Source organism: Salarias fasciatus, chromosome 4 (genome assembly GCF_902148845.1).
Source record: "Salarias fasciatus chromosome 4, fSalaFa1.1, whole genome shotgun sequence".
Taxonomy (NCBI): domain Eukaryota; kingdom Metazoa; phylum Chordata; class Actinopteri; order Blenniiformes; family Blenniidae; genus Salarias; species Salarias fasciatus.
This window is the reverse complement of record NC_043748.1, coordinates 8,397,875-8,422,145: the sequence shown is the minus strand read 5'-3', so window position 1 is coordinate 8,422,145 and position 24,271 is coordinate 8,397,875. Positions and strand designations below refer to the sequence as shown.

General features: G+C 46.6%; 1 protein-coding gene across 1 annotated transcript in view; it reads right to left on the bottom strand.

Moving 5' to 3' along the window:
• Window positions 1–14,573: 14,573 nt before the first annotated feature.
• Window positions 14,574–24,271, bottom strand: part of LOC115387344 (Na(+)/H(+) exchange regulatory cofactor NHE-RF2) — a 36,025-nt gene continuing 26,327 nt past the window's right edge. Inside the window, exons 3-6 of the mRNA XM_030090024.1 lie at window positions 19,625–19,834; window positions 15,883–16,036; window positions 15,674–15,792; window positions 14,574–15,582 (exon numbers count right to left, since the gene is read on the bottom strand). Coding sequence (XP_029945884.1) covers window positions 15,418–15,582; window positions 15,674–15,792; window positions 15,883–16,036; window positions 19,625–19,834 — 648 coding nt within the window. The 3' untranslated portion in view covers window positions 14,574–15,417. The remainder of the gene's footprint in view (window positions 15,583–15,673; window positions 15,793–15,882; window positions 16,037–19,624; window positions 19,835–24,271) is intronic.

Sequence of the window (24,271 nt, the reverse complement as noted above, 5' to 3'; positions counted from 1 at the left end):
GACAGTTAGGAAAGAGCTTCCGAAAATAGCGCGAAACCTTAAAAAAAAAAAAAAAAACAACCCGAGAACTTTATAAAGACGAAGGAAAAAAAAAAAAAAAAAGCTTTGGTTTGTAGGCATTTTCCACTTTTCCCCCAGGCTGATGTTCTCGCTCTGTTGTTCAATCAACTGGTGACTCCAAATTACAGCTGCTGGGAACAAGCTGTGATTTTGGAGCTACTGTGAAAAGAGAGAGAGAGAAAAAAAAAAGAGCAAAACTTCGTTTCCTATTTTCTTCCTCTCACTCTTTTGAGGACATCATTTCCTGCATTTTTTTCCCCGATAACTTTATTAAGCTTCTTTAGATGCCGTTTTGTTTCAGGATTTGCCACGTTAGGCCTCTCTCTCTCTCTCTCTCTGTACGCGCCGTATCAAGACAGAAGGTCAGTCAAGGTCCCGGCGCCCATCAAAGACAGTACGCTAACTCCCCGTTAACTCCTCGACCTAAAACCCCCGATCCCTTCATCCTTTCATCTGGCACTGGCTCATCTCGTGTGTTATTTTCTCTGCCTTTTCATCTTTTCCATCGGTTTGCTGCTCGTCCCCCCTCCGCGCTCCCCCTGTCGAACCCGCAGCCGTTCATGTCTCATGAGCTCATTCCTTCCCTTCCCCTGTAATGACGGCATTCTGGTTGACGCACGCCGTCCAACACCTCACCTCAAACACCCGTTTTGCCGGGATCGCCACATGTCTCACTTTTGCGTTGGAACAGCCTTGTTTTTTTTTTTTTTCTTCTTCTTCTTTTCAGGCAATCCTGTTGTTACTCTCTTCTCAAATTGAATGTTTATTATGGTTAGAAATAATCACAAGGTTCCCGGCATGCGGCCTGCGAGCTTATTGGGCGCTCGTAACGCTGCCAACATGTTGCATCCTGACGGAGGCATCGGGTAGGAAAATTAGCATCACGGCGCGACGATCGCCAGCAGATGAACCCGAGTACAGTCGGAGTGTTTGCAGAGGGTCCTGGTAGACTGCGGCATTGTGTGTGTGGGTTCTTTGATGGTTTCTGGGTGTATAGTTTACGCTTTGTGTGTGTTCTGCTATGTACATATGCGCGCGCACGGCGAACGAGGGTTCGAGTGTAGACGTGGCCGCTGGCTGTTTTCTCAAACCATCTCTACCCTTCAGGCCCGGTTCAGAATTGACATTGCCGTTTACACAAGGGCACACAGTTAAGTGGAAAAGCCTCTGTTGAGACAGCTGGATCTCAACCTCTTGTTGTTTCAACACATATTCTCTGTCTCTCCATGCCCTTTCTGTCTGTGTGTGTGTATACACACACACACACATATACACGCACGCAGATGCACTAAGAAATGCACACATGCTCACAGGCCGGATGCAGTCTGCCTTTCCTCACACAATATGCTCCCCATCAATAAACAAACATGGTATGTCAGCGGGCCGCTGGGCAAACGGTGCATGTCGGGTTTTCGCTGGATCTCCCAAACCAGGAACGGCGCCGGATGCGTACCGATCCGACGCGGTTCACACCTCCAGGTTGCGAACGGCTTCTCGGGGCAAACAGCGAACACAAAGCTCCACAAGCTGCCATTGTGACATTTCATTAATGATTATATTTCAAAGCTGAAGCACGTGGTGTTTTGGTATCTTTCCACCGCTTCGCAGAGCTTTTGTTTCCAGCCCACATTTTGTTCGGTGACTGAAGTGTGATAGCTCAACACGTAATGTCAACACGAGAACGCAACAGTTCATATTTGAATCTGAATTCCTCTTTTAAAGTTTAGGCCGTGCTGTGTTTGCTTTTCATAACTGTTGCTGTAATCATTACACCTCTTAAAAAAACGCAACTGTCCACTCAGAGAGGAAGAAAATGTGAAAAAAGTAACGATAATATCCGAGTTCAATATGCTTGGGTAATGTCTGCAAGTGCAGCACAAATCCACACTTTTTTCTTTTTTTTTAAAAAAAAAAAGCACAAACTTTTCAACGTGACCAAGTCAAAACTCAATAACCCCAGTCAACCTTGGAGCAAAGATGTTGTAAAACTTGCGAAAGTTTGCTTACTCAAGCTTTTTTAGACTCCCAACTAACAGGCTCAGCAAAACAGGTAAAGAAAGAAAAGAAAGAAAAAAAAAAAAAAAACGGTTCTGAAATTGCAAAACGCTCCAACCTAAATCTTTGAAGCACTCATAATATACACCACCACACCTTGGCTCACTTCCTACCAGACGGAGTGCGCGTCTGGGTATGCGTGCGCATGTGAGTAAGATTGTATTTGTTTCATGTTGCGTGAGAGGGTGTAATTATTGCGGGGGCCGTGACATTCAGTGACATTCAGACTACAACTCGGGCCCGACTCCGCCGCTGCGCTTTTTTTTTTTTTTTTTTTTTGAATTAAAGGCAGCCATTCATTGGCTGGCCCGGAATCAATGGAACGTGTGCCACATGTGGGACATTAGTCTGAGAATAAAAAAAGTATTTCCAGCTCCAGATTTGCAAAACAGAGAGAGAGAGAGCGAGAGAGAGAGAGAGGCTCAAAGTCTCTTGCTAGCCTCAGTAGCAGGGAGCCCAGCCCAAACCCGTGTTCCACTCCCTGCAGCCCAATGTGTGTAACCCTATCCTCAGCCTGACTCCCTGCCAACACCCTTACCACCACCAGCCCTGTACTTAGTGTACAGCTGCCCTGCTGCCACTGAGCCACACAGGCACACACACACACACACACACACACACCACACACACACACACACACACATTCATGCACACTTTTATTCCACTACGCCACGGTTTCCTGAGCTCAGGCCCATTCCTACCGATCGCCGCGGGGCACACCCACTCTTTCAACCATCCCACCCAAGCCATGGCTCAAGCTCTACATCCCCCAGCGCCCTCTCCTCCTCGCGCTCCTCTCTCCCTCCATCCGTCCCTTATAATCATCCATCCATCTGGCCTTTCCACCCTCATGTTTCTTTACTGTAGAAGGGAAAGGAAAAAAAAAAAAAAAACTCGTTCCCATGTCCTTTAGCATAAAGTTGATCTAAAGTCGTAGTCAGTTGCATGGAGGTGGAGGGCAAAGCAACAAATCCTGCAATGTGGCTAAATTAAACCATCCTCTGTCAGCTGAGTGTTTTTGCTCTCTGCCGGCCACTTGGGTCTGCACCGGATCCTCAAAGAGACGCCAGACAGCAGGGCGAGCGAGGAGTACAGAAACAGTCAGCGGGGATCTCTGGGCTGGAAGTGGGTTAGCTACAGTAGCTGCTGGATTCCCTTCCTTTCATGGAGGTTTGGGAGCTCGCAGACTTACAGGGCCTCTGAACAATGAGAGGAATGTTTGAGCAGCTCCGGCCTCGCTTCAGCACTACTATTATGCCTCCGTCGCTTTTTCTAAAACTTTTTTATGACCTCTGTTCGCACTCGGCGCTGCCAGAAACACCCCGCAGAGCGAGACACGCAGACTGATGGACGCGCAGACAGATGGAGAACACACATGGACGGAAGGATGACACACACACACACACACACACACACACACATATACACACACACAGACTGAGAACACATTGTCAAGAATGAACAGGTCAAAACAATACGTGGAGACAGTAAATCCTCAGATGGGTGGTGATATGATCTCTAAATGAAACCAAGAGACAAGCAGGCAGCCGTTAAGCCATCCCATTAAAATGAACTATACATCTGACCTTTGTAATGGAGTCGGTCCACAGTGGCAGACCTCACGGCGGGGTAATATTCCAGTGCCATTAGCAGAGCAACAGACTTTACTTCATGCGTTCTGATCAACAGGCTGCAGGGAGTGGAGTAACTTATCTGTTTGTTCAAGACAAAAGAACAGAAGTCAGAGGAAAAGCGGACAGTTTTTCGCCGGATCAGTAATAAAACAGTAAAATGAAAAAAGGCAACAGTCGTGGATTCAGAAGACACAGGCGTGATGCTGCACCTACCTGAGATAACACTTTTTATACTCCTTTTTGGCCGTGCGGCGTCCGCCTCCTCCCCGCTCTCAGTGCCGCTCTCTGAAAGTTGAACTTTGTCGCCGTCCGCTTCCTTGCCGTTTCTCCACTCTTTGTCTCTCTTGTCAGTCCGTTCCTCCTTTAGTGGTGCAGACAGGAGTGTGTGTGAACGAGTGTGTCTGGGAGCCAGACAGGGGTGAGAGTAAGCGAGGGGGCGGGCCCGGCCCTGCAGAGGGGATTCCTTTATGACGATGTCAGAGGAGAAAAACCCTCCCCTTCCTCCTCAGCCTCCCTCCTCCTCCTCCTCCTCCTCCTCCTCCTCCTCCTCCCTGTGCATGGCTGGAGCTGCTGCTTGAACACAGGAAAGGGGGCAGGGAGATAATTGGCTGCACAGCTGCTAATAAACGAGCAAAGGCTGTTTAAGTCAATAGCTGGCAGGAAGGGCAGAAGCTAAATATGCAGCGTTTCATGGGACAAACACACACGGGTCGTCTGTGACAGAATTACATTAGAGCTTTACTTGTGTGGTTTCAAAATCCGTGTTTAACTCATCGATCCAGTCTGCCTCTCGCCGTGTCAAGAGTGGAAACATTTTCATATAAATGCACTTTAAAAAGTCCAAACCCAGAACAAGTCCACTTCACTTGTGACATAATGTCCTAATTTAAGGAGGCAAATATTTATAATCAATAACTTATACAAGTGCTTCTGAGTAGCCGCTGCACATCTGGAAACTGGAGTTTTATTTGGGTTTGCATGTGAGGTGTTTTTCCATGTAGGCTTAATCCTGCACCTGTCAGTCCACCCCAGACAGGACGGTCTTCTGAGAGGGGCTGTTCCCAGATCTGCAACTTCCCCTTCTTTCCCTTCGTGCGTGCGTGCGTGTGTGTGTGTGTGTGTGTCAAAAGTCCTGTATAACCACGCCCCTGTGAGCGCAGTCGTCACACATTCCACAACCGCACACACACACACGGGTTTCTTAGCAACATGTACACTCAAACTCGGCAAAATGACTGTGCCAGTAAGACACATGACCGCAACGCAGCGTTTGTCTTCGGTTGAGACGATGTTTTGTTTACAGACCTCAGTTTCTATGTCCTCTTCACTGGGGATTTGCAGCTTTGCATAACAGCCAACGCTTAATGAATACCTGTACCTTTTTTGGATATTCAGCAAATATTAAAATATGGATTTGCTTGAATTTAGAGCTTCAATATATATATATATATATATATATATATAATATATATATATATATATATTGTCTTGTTTACACACACAAATACTGTCGTTTTCGATAAGGCATTAACTGGGTCACCTTTATACTGAGCCCATGTCTGTGAGTAACTGAACCATTTCCATCTCATTTCTGCGGCGTAAACCGCGGAGGATGCCGTGCACACTTCCCGCTCGCTTTGCCTCTCAGGCCTGGCAGTCAGCACTGCCACATGCAGCACCGAAGCTATAACCAAAGGGATCCATATCAAAAGCACATATCCGTCACAAAGGCGAGCGAGATGGATTTCAGTTCTGAGGGCTTGTCTCAATCTTGAAATATGAGTTAAATGAAGTCGGTGAGAGAAACTGCAAAAGAGTGACGCCGCCTCTTTCCATTTTTCCAGAGCGAAGAGATAAATGATATGCATTTAGTGATGATGAAAGTCAGTCTTTTCCACCTGAAGCCCTTTGGCCTTCATAGTTGTGTAATGCTTATTGAAATCTAAGTATGGCTGTAAATCTTAATGAGTGTGTGCGTGACTGTGTGTGCCTTCGTTCGAAGGGATAAGGTCGTTTTCTGAAGACATCAGTGACAAGCGTGGACCAGGCACAAAAATCTCGTGTGCCAGTGCAAAAATACGTACACATAAGCAGATTGTACGTCTGTTAATTGTACGTTTTCTTGCACAGCACTTTTTTTTTTTTTTCCTTCTGAATTTTAAGCGCTCTCTTGTAAAAACAAATCTTTCATAATTAACATGTGCGTTCGCACCCATTCCTGTTTGTCAGCCGTTTGGCTAAATGACAAATCTCTGACTGTGAATCAGAAGACTGTAAGTGACTCTAATCTGGGCCACAGGTCTGAAAAAAAAATAAATAAATAAAAAAGATCTTCTCCCGTTTGGTTGTCATGGTGAGTCAGAATCAATTATGCAACAAGTGGAAAAATGGTCTGGGAGAAAATCAGAGAAAAAAAGATGCTAACAATGCCAGCTAATCTGAAAGGTATGCTTTTAACCAGATTAACCACTTTTATCAAGAGCGACTTGATCTTGGCCAGAGGTTCTTACTGCTGAGAAGAGCGCATCCACTTCCCCTCATTATGAACGCTCCAATCATACACTTTGTCCACAATCCCCTGCTTTTTTGTCACATTTTTTTTGTTTTTTTTTGTGGAAGACGAGAGCAATTTATGACTGCTGATGGTGGGAACAGAACATGAATATCATGTTGAATTTGCTGAGTGAAAAGATAACAGCCTTTGAATAACACGCAAACCATGCAGGCAGCTGACCAGACCATAACTCTGGGCTCAGCTGTTGCTCTTGTGGTCAGCATCGTGGTTTACCTTATCAAAAGTAGAAAAAAAAAACAGTTTTGTTTAGTTCCCTGTGGCACATTGGCCTTTACTTCAGTGGTGTAGATTATTATGTGCCTTTGTAGTTTGGATGGATTAAAGTTGTACTGTAGTGAGTATTTGAATCATGGTAAAATACCTCAAAAAAACATCTGTTCATGGCACTAGCCATTTTTCATTAAATAAGGATCTGAAATCATCCTTTGCATGAATTTCATTAATAATTTAGTTCATTCGCAGAGTACACATGATGCACATGTCCTTGTTTTGTCAAAACAAACAATTACTACAGAAAATGACTATAATCTCAACATAAAGCCAATTTTATTGAGAACTTCTGCTGCAAATACAGTGAATTTTCCAAATAGCTTCTCCTGTAGTTGTTGCATTATGCATGTTTTTACAAACTCTCCATGTCAGCATGGCTTCGAGGCTCGTGCTAGTTTGATATTTGTCATGGCAGCATCACCGATATGTCTCAGTGTTGTGTCGTGTCCACTATTCTTAAGAAATATGTTAAAAAAAATATAGTTTTCTTTGAAGTTTTACAATTTTTTGGGTGGTTTGGTGAGCCGATTGTCACCTCTTGTGTTTCCAGTTTCTGCCCCCAGGCCTTATGTTTGATCCCCTTGATCCAGGTTAATATCCAGATTTTTTTGCACAATGAAGGATGTGCACGTGACCCATAGGTCTTGGGTTTATCGCTTCCATTCCTGTATATTAGACAACAAGAAGAAAGCCAGTAGGCTTCAGTCTCAAGATAAAGTTATTCATGTAGGATGTACTGTCACTACTGCATGTTTTCTTGTTTTCACTGTAAAGAGCGTCCTATAGACTGATACACCAGCTGACCGCTGCATTGATCTTTGTCTCTGGTTTTCGTTTGGATCCGCTCCCTTTTTTCAATGAGTTTTTGGTTTGTCCATTTTCATTTTAACTCCAATTTAAACTCTAACCACACAGTTAAAGTATTTCTGGAAAAATGGATTCCTTAAATAACTGATGTACTGTTGGAAATTGATGTTTTGCTTCCATGGACACTAAAGTGGATCATGGAAATTACAAATACATTGATTCTGGTTTTAAAAACAGAGGGGAAAAGCTTCCACACACTCCTAAGTTTTCAGAGCCGCAGGCCACACGAAAGTTATTTCTCCAGGCAGGGTGAGCGAGCGCATGTGTGTCCAAGACTTTTTTTTTTTCTCATGGAAACTCAATAAAGCACATAAGGAGCATATGTTTGTCCGCAGCTTTGTGGAAGTCGAGCAGCATGGTACGGTTGTTACCAGCCTGCTGATAGATGGCCTTTTCATCGACCTGCCAACTCATCCTTCTTCTCGCCCTCATCTCCACCCGGAAATTTGCACCCTGGGTATTTTCCACCCGTTCCTGGACCTGCTCTCCCCTCATCCTCTCTCCTGACCCGGTCCCGGGACATTTGAGGTCATAACTTCTCTGCACCTCATTCACCGCTGGACCGCGTCCCTGGAAGCTGCTCAAGAACTCAAGTCATAAAGTCCGCCGAAGGACCGGCGCGTCTTCGCCGGGCTCAAAAACTTGCCAGTCGAGAGGGTCCGAGTGGATCCGATTGACTCTGACTGGTCTGTTCTTATTTTCTCTTTCCGAGCTGCCTCCCCTCTCTCTCTCTCTCTCTCTCTCTCTCTCCTCTCTCATTCTCCTTCTCCTCTACTTCTCTGGTATTTATGTGTTGGCAGTTGCCGTGGAGACAGAACACACAAACACTGCGGCGGTAGACAGGAAGTGCTGAGGAACCACAATGGCGTCACTGCGGCTCTGCACTCACTCTCCTCTCTCTCTCTCTCTCTCTTTCTCTCTCTCTCTCTCTCTCTCTCTCTCTGCATGCTATTATCCTCAGCGAGCTATACGAAGACCACACCGCTCTCGCGTTCTCTCTCATTTCTCTCAATATTATTAGCATTGCTTTTTCAGCTGTCCCTCCTTCTCCCCTCTTCAGCTCGATACCACATTAGCTGCTTTGGCGTTTGGAAAAATCGCTGTCTGATCTGCGGTGTCTGGAATGCCTGCCGAAAGCTGATGTGCTGAAAAGCTGTTGGGCATCAACCGTTTTCGAACGTTAGACCTGTCTTCAGGGCGTTCACTCTCAGCGAGCTGCTCCCCGGCTTCAAAACTGGGTCAAGAATGTGTGTGTACTGTATGTTAGGAAATCGATCAAAAAGGCCTGTAAGTACACATATATGTTCCTATAGCGTGCCGGGATGCGTAGATGCGACATGTTTTGCTTTGTGTGAAGCGAAGCGAAGCGAAGCGAGCCGTCAAGCGAGTGACGGGGAGACCGATATAGCCGGGGCAGCGCCACAGAAAGAACAGAGGAATGTGTGTGGTCCTATTGCAGACTCTTACATCAGGCAGGCGTTAGTGTACAGTGCACATCCCTAATGTTCTCCCTCTGTCTTTTTTACACATCCCAGCTCTAAATATACTCCTCTGGAAAAAACCCCTTGAGAAGATTCCGCCCTCTTCCATTGGACAGGCTAAAAATATCCAACCAAGACCACCTTTGAACCCCCCCTTTGCTTTTCTTTCTATCCTCACTCCCCTCATTTCTGCCCTGTTTCTCAATAACTTCTCTGACTCAGCACCTGTTCATTTATCTAATATGGTCCTAAACTCCCTCCTGTTAAGTGATTTCCCACTCCCTTAACTTTGTGCTCCCACTTATTCCGCCGCTATCTCGGTTTTCTTCTGATAGCGCCTCTTGCTGACACAGACGGCTGGCCTCGCCTCCGCCGTCGCCCATCCATCCCGGCGGCCCGGCAGACACCCAGACAGCCAGTCTGCTGACCGCCCAGCCGGTCAGACCCCTGCTATCGGAGCTGGAACAGATGAACTCTCAGGACACATAAACACAAGAAACAGAGACTGATTTTTTTGAAGTGAGCAGAAAAGACGGAGTAACTCATGGTTTCTGGAAATCCCAACAGAACCACTTGACAACACAGATTTAGCAAAAGAGGAAGACAAACAGGAGGGAACTGATGGGAATAATCGCAGAGAATGAGGGAAAAACGACCGTGCAGCTGGCCGGCTTCTGTTTGCGGAACTCGCGAAAACTATTGTACAGTACGTGTAAGACAGTAAATTTCTGCGCTCGGCGGGCGGCGATCGAGGAGAGAGGAAGCCTATCTGCGGCCACATGGTGTTTCTGTTCCTCTGTTCAACCGCTGACATCATGTCGACTGACACATGGCCGGGCGACTTCCTCTGTCCCATTAATCACTCGCGTGTTAACAGGCATGCACACGCGCCGCGGCCCCCATAGCCTTTACAGCTCCGCGCCACATTTCTCCCTCCCTCGTTACGGCCTCCCGGCTCCGGCGTCGGCCCGCAGCGCTCCTTCCCAGCTGGCCTGCCCACTTAGCAAGTGACCTCTGCCCCCTCCCCACCCCACCCTCCTCCTCCTTCACGTTCCGGCCATAAAACCTTTAAAATCCGTGCTTTCTCCACCTGCTGCTCACCTGCCGTTTAACGGCAGCAGGAGCCAGATTAACGAGAATGCGCCATTAAACAATGGAAGACAAAGTTTTTGATTCACTGTGCGCTTCATAAAAAAGCTGAGAGAAAAACCCAGCAGTTGGAAAACAAGTGACATTTCCAGTGTCTTATCTGCTAGATAAACCCGCCACAAAACATCATCGACGCTGTGCTCTGATTGGCTGTTTTCAGGAGATATGGAGAGGGACTACAAACAGGAGAAATGTTACATATTTATTTGTTTTTCAAAAGTTTTCATGGCTCGATCTGAAAGACTAGTAAATTAGGTCGTTTATGGTGTTAATGCTGAATCTGGTGATATATCACATCATTAAAACTCACTGAAATGAGCAGAACGAAAGAAAAAGCACAGACAAATGTCTGATATCGCAGGTCATAAACACAATGAGTGGAGTCAGCTTTGCGGAGAGGTGAGAACTTGCAGTAATTCAGCTTTTATGATATTGTAAAAAAAAAAAAACACACACACACACACACACACTTCATCGCAGGGGTCTGGAAGTTCTATTTTCTGCAGCTCAGTCAGGCAGTAGCCAAAACAGCCATTCATTGAGGGCCAGCCACGTTGGGTAATTGTGAAAAAAATGTTAAATCCAACAGTAATATAAACCTCCTGGCTCTGATTTTTAAATATCTCCTCCACCTGAAGGACTCTCCCATCCACCGAAAGAGAACAAGCAAATGGCCGTGGGAACACAAACCAGTCACAAGGGACACGGGTGACGAGTTACGCATTTTTATATTTCAAAAGCATGACGCGATCGGCTCTGTCGTCTAAAAGCCCCGGCTTTGTTCGAGCGCTGACTTCTCCCAGCGTCTAAACGCCTGCGAAATTCAGAAAAACCTAACTCGCCAAATATGCTGCACGCAGCCAGATGGCCTTCCTCGATCCGTAGGCGTCAGACAATAAACGAGCGGTTTAGTGAGTTAAGCCAAGGTGTGCAGGAGCTGGGTGTGTCTGAGTGTGTCTGAGAGAGAGAGTGTGTGTGTGTGTGTGTGTGTGTGTGTGTGTGTGTGTGTTTCCGTAACCCCCACCCAAGTGAAGTGTGCTTTAGGGAGAGAGGGGATGTGCCAACGCCGTGCCCTCTGCCTCTTCAACTTCCCTCCGTTTTGGTGCACGCACTCTCCTCTCTCAGCACACACACTTTGCTCCTTTCTTTATTTTTCTTTCTCGATTTGAACAAATTATCAAACTATCTCCCTCCTTTACCCTTCTCTCTCTCTGTCTTGGAGCATGTTGCTGTCCTTATTTGGCTTCTCTCTGAGTGAGTGGGAGAGTGAGTATGAATGTAACTCTATGTGTGTGTGTGTGTGTCTGTGTGTGTTTCCTCCTGACTGTGACTCACCGCTTGTCTGACTCACGAGCAACAAAAACACACCGTTGCCATGGGGATGCACCCCTCCACCTCCCCGTCTCCTCCCGTCTCCCCCCCACCACCACCACCACCCACCCCCCACCCCTCCCTGCCAGTTTCTGGTTTCTCTCTTGCAGGCATCCCAGGCAGCACTGGCACCGTGGAATGGGTGGCACGCCTGGGTGGGACGGCGGCGCCGCCGAGGTGTAAAGTGGGATCCCAGGCACAGAAACAGAGAGAGGAAAAAAAAAAACCCAAAAAAACCTAGAACGGCAGGAAAAAGAGAATAAAAGCGAAGCTTGTAAAGCACAGGTGAAAACAATTGTTGATAGAGCGAAAAAGCTTAAAAGGTGCAGGCGCCTGCAGGGGTGAAGAGAAGACCTGGGGGGGGCAAGACGAGCAATCATCTATCATCAGTAGTAAGTAGAAATGCTTGCATGGGCTGCTGGGATGTGCTCAACAGAAAGTGCCCACCTGTGGCTCTATTCTCTGCCTCTGTTCTCTTGCTTTTCTTATTTATTTATTTTTTTTCACTGCAGTGAAATTGCAGAGTGCTTTGAACCGTCCCTGTCCTTTGAGGCGCTGGCGTCAGCGCCTCGCCGCTGCCTTCGCCTCCCGGGGGGAGACAGATAATGCGCCCACGTGCTGCTCTGCATTTCTAGGAAGATCAGGTGGGGCAGAAAGGATGTAGCCTCAGACCCAGGCTGCCAAGGTTTGCCCTACTTCCTGCAAGCATAGTTGCTTAATGCGTGCCCCCTAGTGGACAGGCAGAGACATGTCACCTTTTTTTTTTTCTGGTTCTTTAATACATTTGACAATTTGTCAGTTTACTGATTAAAATTCTAAGACAGCAATAATCATCCATATTTTCAAATATACAGCCAAGATACAGAAAAATACAACATGTACGTTTTTTTATACCTTGTTCCCTAATTTGGTGGAACAACAAGCAATAATTGATTCCAACTTATAATTGATGACAGAAGGGCAGCCCCAGAACCGGTCAGCAGTCCATCACAGAGCAAACACACACACACAGACTCACACACAGTCACATTTATAGCAGCAGTTTGAGCCGCTGTAATCTTAACCCCACAGAGTGGGTGTAGGGTCAGCGTGAACGTGTTTGCTTGGCTTTGGGATAAGGGTCAGCTGATCTGGGTGTCTCCCAGGACTGGAAAGCAGGCTGGACTTTGCTCAGCGCAGACGTGTGAACGGAGAACGTGGGAAATGTCGACCCATCAAAAACAAAAAAATCGCACCGCAAACGATGACACTGAACCGCAGGCGACGGGCCAAACGCTGGTGCGGTTCAACGTGAGCTTAGCGGGCCGGTGTCAGTGTGAACGTGGTGTTAGAGTCGTCTGTCAACCTCATTTTTTTGGGGGGGACTGTGGGTGTAAAGCAATTATTTTTTTTATTTTATTTTCCTTTCTCCTTGGATTGGGAAACATTTCCACAGAACTTTACACATCTGGTGCGGGAAAAGCAGTAAAAACATCTGACCGCTTGGTCAACCACTGTCGCTCCAAGCTAAAGCACACACAATTGGTTAAAGACAGACGCAGACAAAATACAGCCACATGTTATTCACCTCCGTCCAGTCAACACATCAAATACCAAAACATAATCATCTCCCTTAAAAACCCACTGAAAACTCTCCCACATGCGCATGAAAAGACGCTTCTGACCTCCGTTTAACCTTATTTTTGTGTGTCCCGAACGCTCACGGCAGCTGGAGGGTGGAGAATAGCGAGAACGGTGAAACTGAAACTGTACACGGACATAATCCTCAGCTAGAGAGAGAGAGAGAGAGAGAGAGAGAGAGAGGGAGAGAAGGGTTGAAAGAGAGGAAACGGGGGCGAATGAGGGGATACTGCAACCAGTAAAAAGGAGGAATGTTCGGGAAAGAGGTAGTTCCAGTCACACCAAACAAAAACACGAGAAGTTCTTGCACGTCACTCGACAGAGAACTGATTTAAGGCACAAAGACAATAATTTCAAATGTCCAAATTGTCACACTTTATTGAAAAATGCAACCTCCCATATACACTGTGTGAGTTTATTGTACATACATGAGCCACAGGACCAGAGAGCGTTCAGCTGCGACTGTCAGGAAATAAGGAGCGAGCTCTGAAGCACACAAAACTGATGCTCACCTATGAATTAAGACACTGTGTGCAAAGACTGAGGGTGTGAACGAGTGGGAAAAAAAAAAACACTTCTTTAATGCTTCACATCAACATAGCCTGGATGGCGACATTGTATACCTTCCTAACACACACAGTTTTCGCTAAGCATGTGTGTGAGAGCTGTCCCTGTGTGTGTCATAATCCTCAGTGAGCTCGACGGCTCCCACCTCCGGAGCATCTCTGGCTTCACCGGGAGCTTTTCCCGTCAGCCTCCACCCAAATTCTGCCCGTCCGAGAGGCGGACAGCAACACATACGTCTCCTCACAACCGCATACGTAAGTTTATGGACGGATGGATCACGCACGCGCAGGGAAAACATGCAAACTCCACATAGAAAAGGCCCCACAAGCCTGGACTTATTCTCAGTGTGAGATACGAACCACTACGCCCGCTGCACCACCTTCCACACAGTCATTTATCCAATGAATGAAAGCTGTTTACAATCTCAGTTCCTTTTGAGACTTACAATGAAAACAAACAAACGAAAGAAAAAAAATCAACAATTAATACTGACGTGTTATTATCTTTCTGCTTGGCTAATCATTTACATTTCCATTCAACAGTTGATATAAAATTGTAACATCTCCTTCTGTTCTCCTTCATATGAACACTTTGCTTTCAAGTTGAAGTCACAGTCACAAATACCGTCGACCTTCACATTATATCCTCCTCTCTGCCTCACCTGTCAGGAGCCACCCGATCCGCCACGGCACAAACTTTCAAATTACCCAAGTTTCTGTCATCGGCATCAAATTCATTTCTCCAACATTATGAAATGACGAACGACGTCTGCATAAACATGAACTCTGTCCGCTCTGTGCGCAGCTCTCTCGTCGGCGAGGCGAGTTTGCCCTCTGCTGTACAAACGGAGCTTTCACCGAGAAACCTGCCTGGATCGCTCCTCCGACACGCCTGAAGCTAGTGGCGCCTCCCTCTGTGCTGCTGGTGTGAAGAGAAACACTCTGCAGGATCAAAGTAGTGTTCACACTCTTTCCATGACTGTTAAAACATCTCTTCTTCTGATCTGACGCAGCTGGTGATCGGTTGATTAACTCATTGCAAAAGCAGATACATGAAGGATCCACTAAAAACGAGCATCTCGGTAAACAGACGATGCATGGGCTGGAGGTGGAGGGCCTCCAGTCTTTCACAGTGATCCGTCTTTAGGCTTCTTCTTCTTCTTTTTTCTTTTTTTTTTTTTTTTTTGACTGGTGAGCCAAAAATCTCCCACAACATCCACAGTCGTTAATGTCACAGTGTCTATAAAACTCTTTAAAACGCCGTCCGCCATGACGGGACACGGGTTATTTAGAGCTGTTTATAATCATTCAGTATAAAAATAGATGCTGAAAGGAGTCTGTCGCAGTAGAGAGAGTACAGGAAAGAGTAACGGGGTCTTTGGAAAAATTTGCGCAGGCGTGTCTGCGGTGCTCCGCGCTGACTGCAGGACACGATGCGCGTGACGACTTTGATAAGCTCGTCTGAGCAGATCAGAAGGTTTGTGGAGTCATTCAGCTGTTTATTTGTGTTGTACGTGAAAGGAAAAAGGTTAAATAGTGTCTGAAGAGGCTCAAAAGTCAAATCCTCCTGACAGCTTCGTCCTCTTGTCATATTTATTTCCAGGAAGAAGTGATTTTTCTTGCGCAAGTCATCTTGGTTCTTTCTTTGAAAGAGAGAGAGAGAAAAAAACAGGTCTGTGTATTTGAAGGGACGTTTTCCCACAATACAAACGGGTCCTCTAAGGAGGAAGCAGAGAACTTTGTCCTTTGGTCTCTGAAGAGTGTTTGTCTCAGAAATTACTGAAGAGCTCGTATTTCTTCATCCAGTCCATCTGCGGCGCTTTCTTCTTCTCTTTGGAGTGGACCTTCATCTTCTCCTCTGCCGCCGTGGCGCTCAGACTCAGACCCATCTCAGCGAACGGGTCCAGCAGCCGGCCGCCCTCGTCCTCCGCCAGCTGGACGGGGGAGACGTTGAGTAAAGAAAGACGTCGCAAATGTTAATTTCATGTAGAAAACTACAGATCAAGCTTGACCTCCGACACTCACCTGTGTGCTGTTGCCCTGGCTGCTGAGGTCTGAGTGTGTGGACCTGATGGACTGTGTGGTGGAGCTGCCGTTGATCTGAGGGCCCGAGGAGCCGTTGGACATGGAGGGGCCGTCATAATCTGTGGAAACGGTAAACAGGAGGCCAAGCTATTCATTTGTGTTCCAGTGCAGTCGACACAATTTGCTTAAATGTGTGTGTTCAGAGTCACCTTTGAGATGGTTGACTGTAGGAATCACTCCCCTCCTCTTGAAGTGTTCGTCTGTCTCTGGATCCACAACCAGCAGCCAGGTCTCGTCTCCTCCTTTCTTTATAAAGGCCACCACCTCTGCATGCCGCATGCCCTCGATGTTCACACCGTTTACCTGGAGGACAAAAAAAAGTAGAACATTTATTTCATGTATTTGTGCTAAAAGAAAAACGACTAAGTGGAAAAACTGCCTTGCAGGTGTTTAAAGAAGAAAGTTTAGAAAGTTTAGATCTACTTTTATTTCCTACAACTGCGCCAACAGATAAACTGTACATGTGCCAGTTTGGGTGTGAAGCTGTGTCACCTCATCTCTCCAGCAGGGGGAGCCAAACACCCACACACTGATTACACACAGCTCCACGCTTTTTTTCAAGCCTTCTGCACCTAATAAACACAATTTCACTGAAACCCACGCTGTGACCGGTGAATTTATAGCGTTTAGGTCATCTGTGTGTGCAGCTGTGGATCCAGCCCCAAGCCATCATGGGAAATGTGCACGTGCACACTCTGAACGCACACGCGCGGGGGTCTACAACCTATGCGGCAGCGTGGCTCTGGCCTCTACAGCTTGCACAGCTGATAAAACACAACTGTCTGTTATTGCCCGGTTCTTATCTTGATGCCGTGTTTCGACAGTTTTGTCCAGACTTTGGCTGCCGGGCCGCTCGGCATCACAACACGCCAACTTAGTGTCGGTACACAATCAATTATTGATGGCTCTCCCGGCCTCCGGCTATAGTGCGGGTTTCAGGTGTCAGCGTCCTGAAGGGGAATTTATTTAAAATTCTCTGCTTATAATAAGAGCAGAAAGGGAACAATGAAGAAAAAAAATAATAACCAAGCTGTTTTGGTTTGTTTTTGCTCTTATAAATGAAGAGAGACCGAACTACAGGCTAACAGCTGCAAAGAGATGGACTTTATGGGTAATTCAGGAAAGGAAGTAAATGGGGTAAATTGAAGGGAACAAGAAGAGGCTGGAGGGAATACAACACTGTAAATGAAGTGTGAACCTCACTTGTCCTCGTCAAAAGTATATAAAGGTCTGCTTTTGTTTTTTTACACCTCGGAACACATGACAGACTGATAAAACAGAGATCATCAGTCACCTGGCCAGACGTACAGTCAGATACAGTGGGAACAAACATCTTAGTATTTGGCCTAACGACAGGTGTTGTGTCATGTTTCACACACTTCATTAACGCTCCGTCCCACACAAGACAATGCAGCGAGTTCTCTGGCTAATTAATACAGGCTGTAGGAACCCGGAGGAACGGTGTTTCTCATGGGATGGAGCCTCAGGGAATTTCTTAATAGTGTGCGAGTAAAAGGAGAGAGCCACCCGACGTTCATGATCACGATTCTGTGTGTGTCTGCGCATGTGTGTGTTTTAGTGTGTGCATTTTCCAGTGCATTTGCTCTGTGAGCATGACGCATGTGACGTGAGATGCTCTTCACTATTCTTAGAAGAGCTTCAGAAAGACCGACAGCCTCAGATACTCTGCAGACGCTTTTAAGATATTAGTACAAGAGGTTCAACGATGACAGAAAATAAGCTTACAGACCACACGAGTGAGCCAGGTCTGTAAATACTAGTGTGCAAAAACAGCAGTGACTTCAAGAGATCAGAATGAGCAGCATATTGTAAAATAAAAAGCTGTATAATGTATTACAAAAGGAAACTTCTTAAACCAGAAGTGCAGCACCAAATGACTACAAAGCATCCCGTTATTCTCATAAGAATAAGAATAGCATCAGTCCTTGTTGGAGCTTTTACCAAATGCTTTCAGACAGACCGTGCCGGGCATCACAATGGTTTCTTTCACAAAGTTTAAATGATTAAGTTGGTTAAATAATCCCTAACCTCGGAGCTTTTAAGCGTTTCAAGCTGAGGATCTAGTTTTCAGAGTTTCCCCACCTTGGAATACATGAAGACGACATGTTTTATGACTCAGTTATTGATTGATGGTCAGATCGGTTTGCCAACATCAACTCACTGACCTCTCTGGAAGACTTGACTGTAAATAAAGATAAATTCTAATACTGCCACAGAGCAGCTGGACGAGATAACGTGCATGTAAAAATGAATTTCCACTATTGTGTCCAAATGGATTCTGAGTAAAATGCATTCCAGCAGTAAGTTGTAAGCGGCCTGCCTCGTGCCCGACTCCGGCTCGTCCTGCTCGCAGTGCCGTTACATTTTTGCGGACGACTGTAACATGAGCGGGTTTTACTTTCCGTGTGTTCATGCGGCGGTATTTTTTTCTTCATCCTCTGGCAAAAGACTGTGATATATGAAATTGTAACCCCTGTGACGGCCATCCATCCATCTTCTGTTCCATTTAATCCAATTTAGGGGTTGTGTGTTGCTGGCGCCGTTCCCAGCTGACTGTGGGCCAAGCCAGATTCCACCCTGTCACACACACACACACACACACACACACACACTCCGACACTCACTTATGGAGATTTTAGAAGAAGAGATTAAACTGATAATAACGCAAGTGTCAAATCTGAAGGGCGCACAATGAGCCAGTGAGGGCGGCGCACGTTCGCGCGACCTTCGGCGGAGCCTGTGAAGAGGTTGGGAGTACAACGCCGCTGAAGCAGAACCTGACGAGGCGTTCACTGGTGTCAGCGCCGCTGCCAAACATCGGCGGAAAGCCGAGCTCTCATCATAGCCTTTACAGCGCCGACACACTCCGGTGTAATGGGGCGTGGCGAGAGAAAAAGACGGCGGGAGACGGGGAGGGAGAGAGAGATCTGTCATGGTTGTTCACCTCTGTAACGAGCTGCTGACAGATAGCACAAGCGCTGTCTTGATGCGCGGTCAGAGGCGGCTGTAATTATTACACACACACACACACACGCGCACGCACAAGCACAAACTTATCTATTCAGTTTATTTTCACCATGACCACGCATCTTCACATCATTTCATCCTTTCTTATCTGATACACTTTATGTTTTATTAAATAGTAAAGGAATTAGATATACTGTATAAACACGTTGTCGTTTCCTCTGAGAACAGACAGACCTGAAGCCGACAGTCCTGATAATCTTTATTTATCTTCTTCTATCTAACCGTTCTGACATATAAAGACCAGCTCCCGGCTCCAGGTCCCGGCTTATCCTTAGAAACACACCAGGGTGACGGCTGCTGATAGGATGACGGCTCAGATAGCAGACCGAGACGGGGCCGCTATTCGGTCAGACGATGGAGACGGCAAAATCTTTTGGAACCTTGGCAAATATTCCAACTCCAGTAGCTTTAGTTTGAACTTCTGCTTATAAAAAAAGATCTATAATCCACAAATTACACCTTCTTTATTTGTATTTTTGTTTGATTTCGATATCCTTTGATGAAAATGTTTGAAAATGAGTATAGTTCAGTTCATCTTTTGTCAGCTTCCATGGAAAAGGTTGCTTAATATTGGGGTTTTTTTTGGCCGTGGAGAAAACACTCAATAGATTAATGTCAGCAAAGCTTTAGATGAGCATCATTTACTGGAAATGTGAGTGTAAAAGCCACAACAGTACAAGGACACCAACGACTGATAATGAAAACACATGGTGGGGATGGAAGAATGAGGAGCATCTTGAGGAAGGTTTTCTTTCAGTGTGTCGATCAAGACATCTGTTTCTGCTCACTGTTTTCTGTGTTGACTCAAAAATTCCACACGCACACACACACACGCTTTCTTACCTCGATGAGCCTGTCCTGCGGTCGGAGCCCAGCGTGGTCAGCGGGCGACCCGGGGTCGAGGGAGCGGATGTACTGGCCGGGCCGCGAGCGCTCGCTGTGCAGGTTGAAGCCGTAGCCCGTCTCCGATCTCACCAGGTGGCACAGGCGGGGGGCGAGCTCCGACGGGTCGGTCTGGGGGTGGGAGTCGGCCTCGGCGTGGACCACAGCCTCCTGGAAGACAGAGAGAGAGAGTGGAGACTAGATTATTCAACAGCTGGAGTCTGACTGAGAATTAAAAACACAGTAACTGTGTAAAATCCAATGAATACTGACATTACTGCATTGTAAACAAACACATTCACACTCACAGAGGTACAGTCTGAATAGTTCTGTGTCGCCTCATTGATCTTTTCAGATTTTCTCCCTTTTCATGCTTTCGTTCAGCTGGAGAAAGGATTTCTGATTTTACCGCGGTGTGCCGTTAATACGTCCATTTGCAGCCCGAGTGAAGACATTTATAGAAGCTGTATAATTGCGCGGCGCGATCACACTGATTTCCCTCCCACACGCCGCGCAGCGAGAGGCCTGACGGTCGGTGGCCGGCTCTCCGTAACCCCGGCTCATATTAGCGGTGAGGTAATGGCCAAGTAAAGGCGGTGTTGGGTGACCTGCCGGAGTTCACCACACGCACACACACACACACACACACACACAGTACTGTACACATGTTGTGCGCACCAGACATTTCACCAATCATATTAAGAGGTCTTTTGTTTCCACTGCATATGTGAAGCTCACACCGCAATCCAGCTCTGCGCTGGATAAAAATACTTATAGAGCACGTGGGCAGGGCGAGAGAGAGCGGTGAGACAATGGTAGTGATAGCTGCACATGATGCTTGATGACAGCTTCTTTTTTGTTCTAAGTCTTGAAACACAATTCTCATTCCGTTATTGCATTTCCAGCAAAAGCATCTGAGAAATCACGAGTGAACCGCAGCTACCGCAACAGTTTCCACCACTGAAAACCCTTCACTGTAGTGAAATAACACAGATGGCAACATATAATTTTCGTTTTAGGCATCCAATTCTTTAGGGTAGCGGCGATCCGGGCAGCTCGCCCTGAAATGTAGCGGGAGAGCGAGGAGATTTGGAATCATTAGAATCCCTGCAGATCCATGTTTTCCTGGATGGAAAGGAAGTGCAGCAGCCGGGGTGGATCGTTCCAGGGAGAGGACAATATATTTACAATCAGCTCTACTGAGTATGGAGATCTAGGTGAGGGGAAAAAAAAGCACAACAGGACGGGAGGACGCAAGAGAGACGGGAGGCCAAGAGGGAGAGAGTGTGTGGGCGGGACAGAAAATTAGATGCAGCGAGAGGCTTGAGAGAGACAGTTCAAGAAATTGGACGAGCAAGTTAGGAACACGCAGAAGAACTGAGAGATAAGGGAAATACAAGAATGAGGGGAGGAAAAGAGTTTGCAGAGGAGCTCCTGGAGCATAAACAGCGAGCGCCGCACAGCTGGGAGTCATTATGTGGGGGAGACGCCGGGTGTCTGCCAGTCTGACCTCCGACCGCCTCCCGATGCCTGTCTGCACCCCACTAATCACCCCTTGGGGCTCGTCCCGTCTCTTAAACTTCAAGTCCTTGACGCCCTGCGCGTCCGGACACTTTAATTTGTTTCTGCGAGTGTGTTTGAAGCTGTTGCTGCGGACCCGGGTGTCAGCGGCACAGAGAGCGTGAGCAAAAAACTTCCTGGGCTCGGCTCCACGTCTACACGCATTAATCAAACAGGTCCTGAAGCTACGGCGCAATTTCTCCAAAACAAGAGGCCACCGAGCTGCATGCAGCCACCGTGTTTGTTTGAACTGCTGGTGCTGAAAACTTCATGGTTACTGTGGAAATAAAAGACAAGGTATTCGGACAAACCAAAAGAAAAGCGACTTTTTTTTCCCTCTTTGTCAGCAAACTAGTTTCTGGTTGCAAAAGCTTTCAGTTATCTGCGCTGGACACGCGTTTTCACACGGGAGGAGAAGCAATAGGAAGCGCTGGTGACACACAGGGACTGGCGCGCAACAGCGGCGCCACACACAAAAACAAGCTCATATGGAAAATTCAGCAATAAATGTATGAGACACTATGGAATATTTCACACCCACTGCAGAGCATTATGGAGTTTATATTCCCCACACTGCACACACATGCACACACACACACACATTTGACCCCAGTTACACTAACACAGAGAGGAAGCGATGTGAACGGGACAAAGTGCCATCCCACGAATTCCAGAAGTTTCCTGCTACAATCAGCTTTTGTGTTGACCAGCCTCTGAGAGGACATGCGGGGGAGCGTACAGTAGACGCACCAAACGCTGCACTGAACACCAAGACAAGGATGCACTCTGAAAGCCCAACATATCGCATTTTAAAGTGCAATAATAATCATTAAAATACATCAGAGAATGGAGACATATGAGCTGATTTATCTAATTTGTTTGTGTCCGTGCACGCACACACACACAGACACACATGCGTGTATGTTTGCCTCTTTGTAAGCGGCCGCTGGCGGCGGCGTCGGCAGGTGATGAAACCGGATCGCAGCTTGTTGAATAATTGAGCCGTGGCCTACTGCGACGGATAGATCATGACCGCCGTTAACCCTTTCACAGCCAAGGATCACCGGCTTGCTGCTGGCACACAATGGCGTGCATGTTTGGGGCGAGCGCACACACGCACGCACATGCCCTTGACTCAATGTATAGAAACTATACATGAACTGCTGAGCCGTGTGTGTGTGAAAGAGAGAGAGAGAGAGAGAGAGAGTGTCTGTTATGTTGTCTTCTCTATAAACTTTACAACTTCCTCTAAGTCCCAAGTCTTGAAAAATGCAGCTTTCAAATCCTAGAAGCAGGTATGTTGAACTGAGAGCCAAACAACAGACGGCGTGTAAAACAAACAAGAAAGCCTTGTGTTTCCAGAGACCAGCAACCAATCTGCGGTTCAACTTGTTCAGTGAGCCTGCCATGATTTTTTTTTATCTTTTTTTTTTTTTTTTTTTTAATGACTTTCCATAACTTGAGTTCTTCCACGACCTTAAAAACTCAGTCTTGGATTATTGTTGCTGCTGCTCAGCTTGGAAAAATCCCACTTGGGTCGACAGCCTGTTTTCCAGCTGGGGCTGCTGCACAGAAAATACCAATAAGTGTCCAAAATAGACGAAAATACTGACTTCTGTTGTGGCGACACGAAAAAATAAATTTGCTGAATTCATTCCGGTGTTTTGCTTCAAACCGTTGCTACACAGGAAGAGTGACTCCTATCAGCACTCTTGTTAAATTCATATCCAAAACCAAGCCTCAAGACACAAAAACTACTTTTTCGAGTAAATGTTCAGAGAAAATCCTCTATATTAAAAGAAACTGTCACAAGCATGTGACCCTCATGTAAACTGTTTCTCATTTATCTTCCTGTAATATGCAAATGAGGACACTGGTGTTTTTACCTGTGACATCTTTTATCAAAAAACCTTCAGTATGAACACAACAGGTTTACATTTAAAATTCAAATCAAGCCCAAAAAGTCAACAGAAGCTTGTGAATTGAGAGCTGTCAGCATTTGCAGAACATTTTACTGGCCTGCCAGTAAAACTAGCTCATCAGCTGACAAACAGGCCCTCTGCGGTGGAAACAGAGGCCTGTTTTTTTGTTCCGCTTCCAGATGTAGTCACAGTAACCGAGGCCGTCAGAGGGCTCTCGTCGCTCCGTTCATGTGCTTCCTAAACCTTCAGCATCGTATGGATTTAAACTAAAATGAGTGATTTTGTTTCTGCGTCCTCGTGCAGGTGTTCAAGAGTTCTTACTGAGCAGGAGGAACAATAATAATTTTTTAAAAAATTACATTTGAGCTGATAGAAATGCCCTGGAGCGGATGCTTCCTGGCAGCGGCGAAGTCTGAAGCCAGCGAAATGTAATTTGCAACAGAGCTCAGACTGGAAACGTTGCTGATGCTGCGTGGAGAGCAAACAGGCAGCAGCAGGCAGCGCGCGGAGCTTCTGCTGAGTTCACGTTTGACAAGCGGATGCCAGGGAGACCACGGTGGAACCAGTGGAGCCAGTTTCATCTATCGAAGAGAGAGAGGAATGGCTCCGGCACGCAGGGTGACCCTTCAGGAGTGTGTGTGTGAAACACGGACAAGGACACACATACCTGCGATGTCTACAGATTAAAGTTGGATTAACATAGTTTCACCGACGTGTGGGTTTACCGTCTGCGTGATAAAGTGTTAAAGTCTTATGCGGCTTGTAAAAATGAAAACTGGGGATTGCATCAGTCTGATAAGGAGAATCAGGCCCAGCTGATTCGGAGATGATGCACAGGATGTGGAGCGCAGGAAGGAGCGACGCAGAGCTGCAGAGAGAGAACATGAGAATGTGAAGTCTGGCCAGAGATCTTTATAACCGACTGCTTTTCTTTTTCTTCTTTTTTGTTCCCACTGCTGTGGCGCTGTATTGTGTAACGGCTCTGTGACGAGCGGCGGGGCTGTTTGGTTTGTGCGTCCGGAGCTGCTCTGCCCTGACAGACCTGCTGGGATCTGTTTACAAAGCTCACAAAGCAGTACGTGTGTGCGTGCATGTAAGCACGTGTGTGTGTAGAATTACGTGTGGT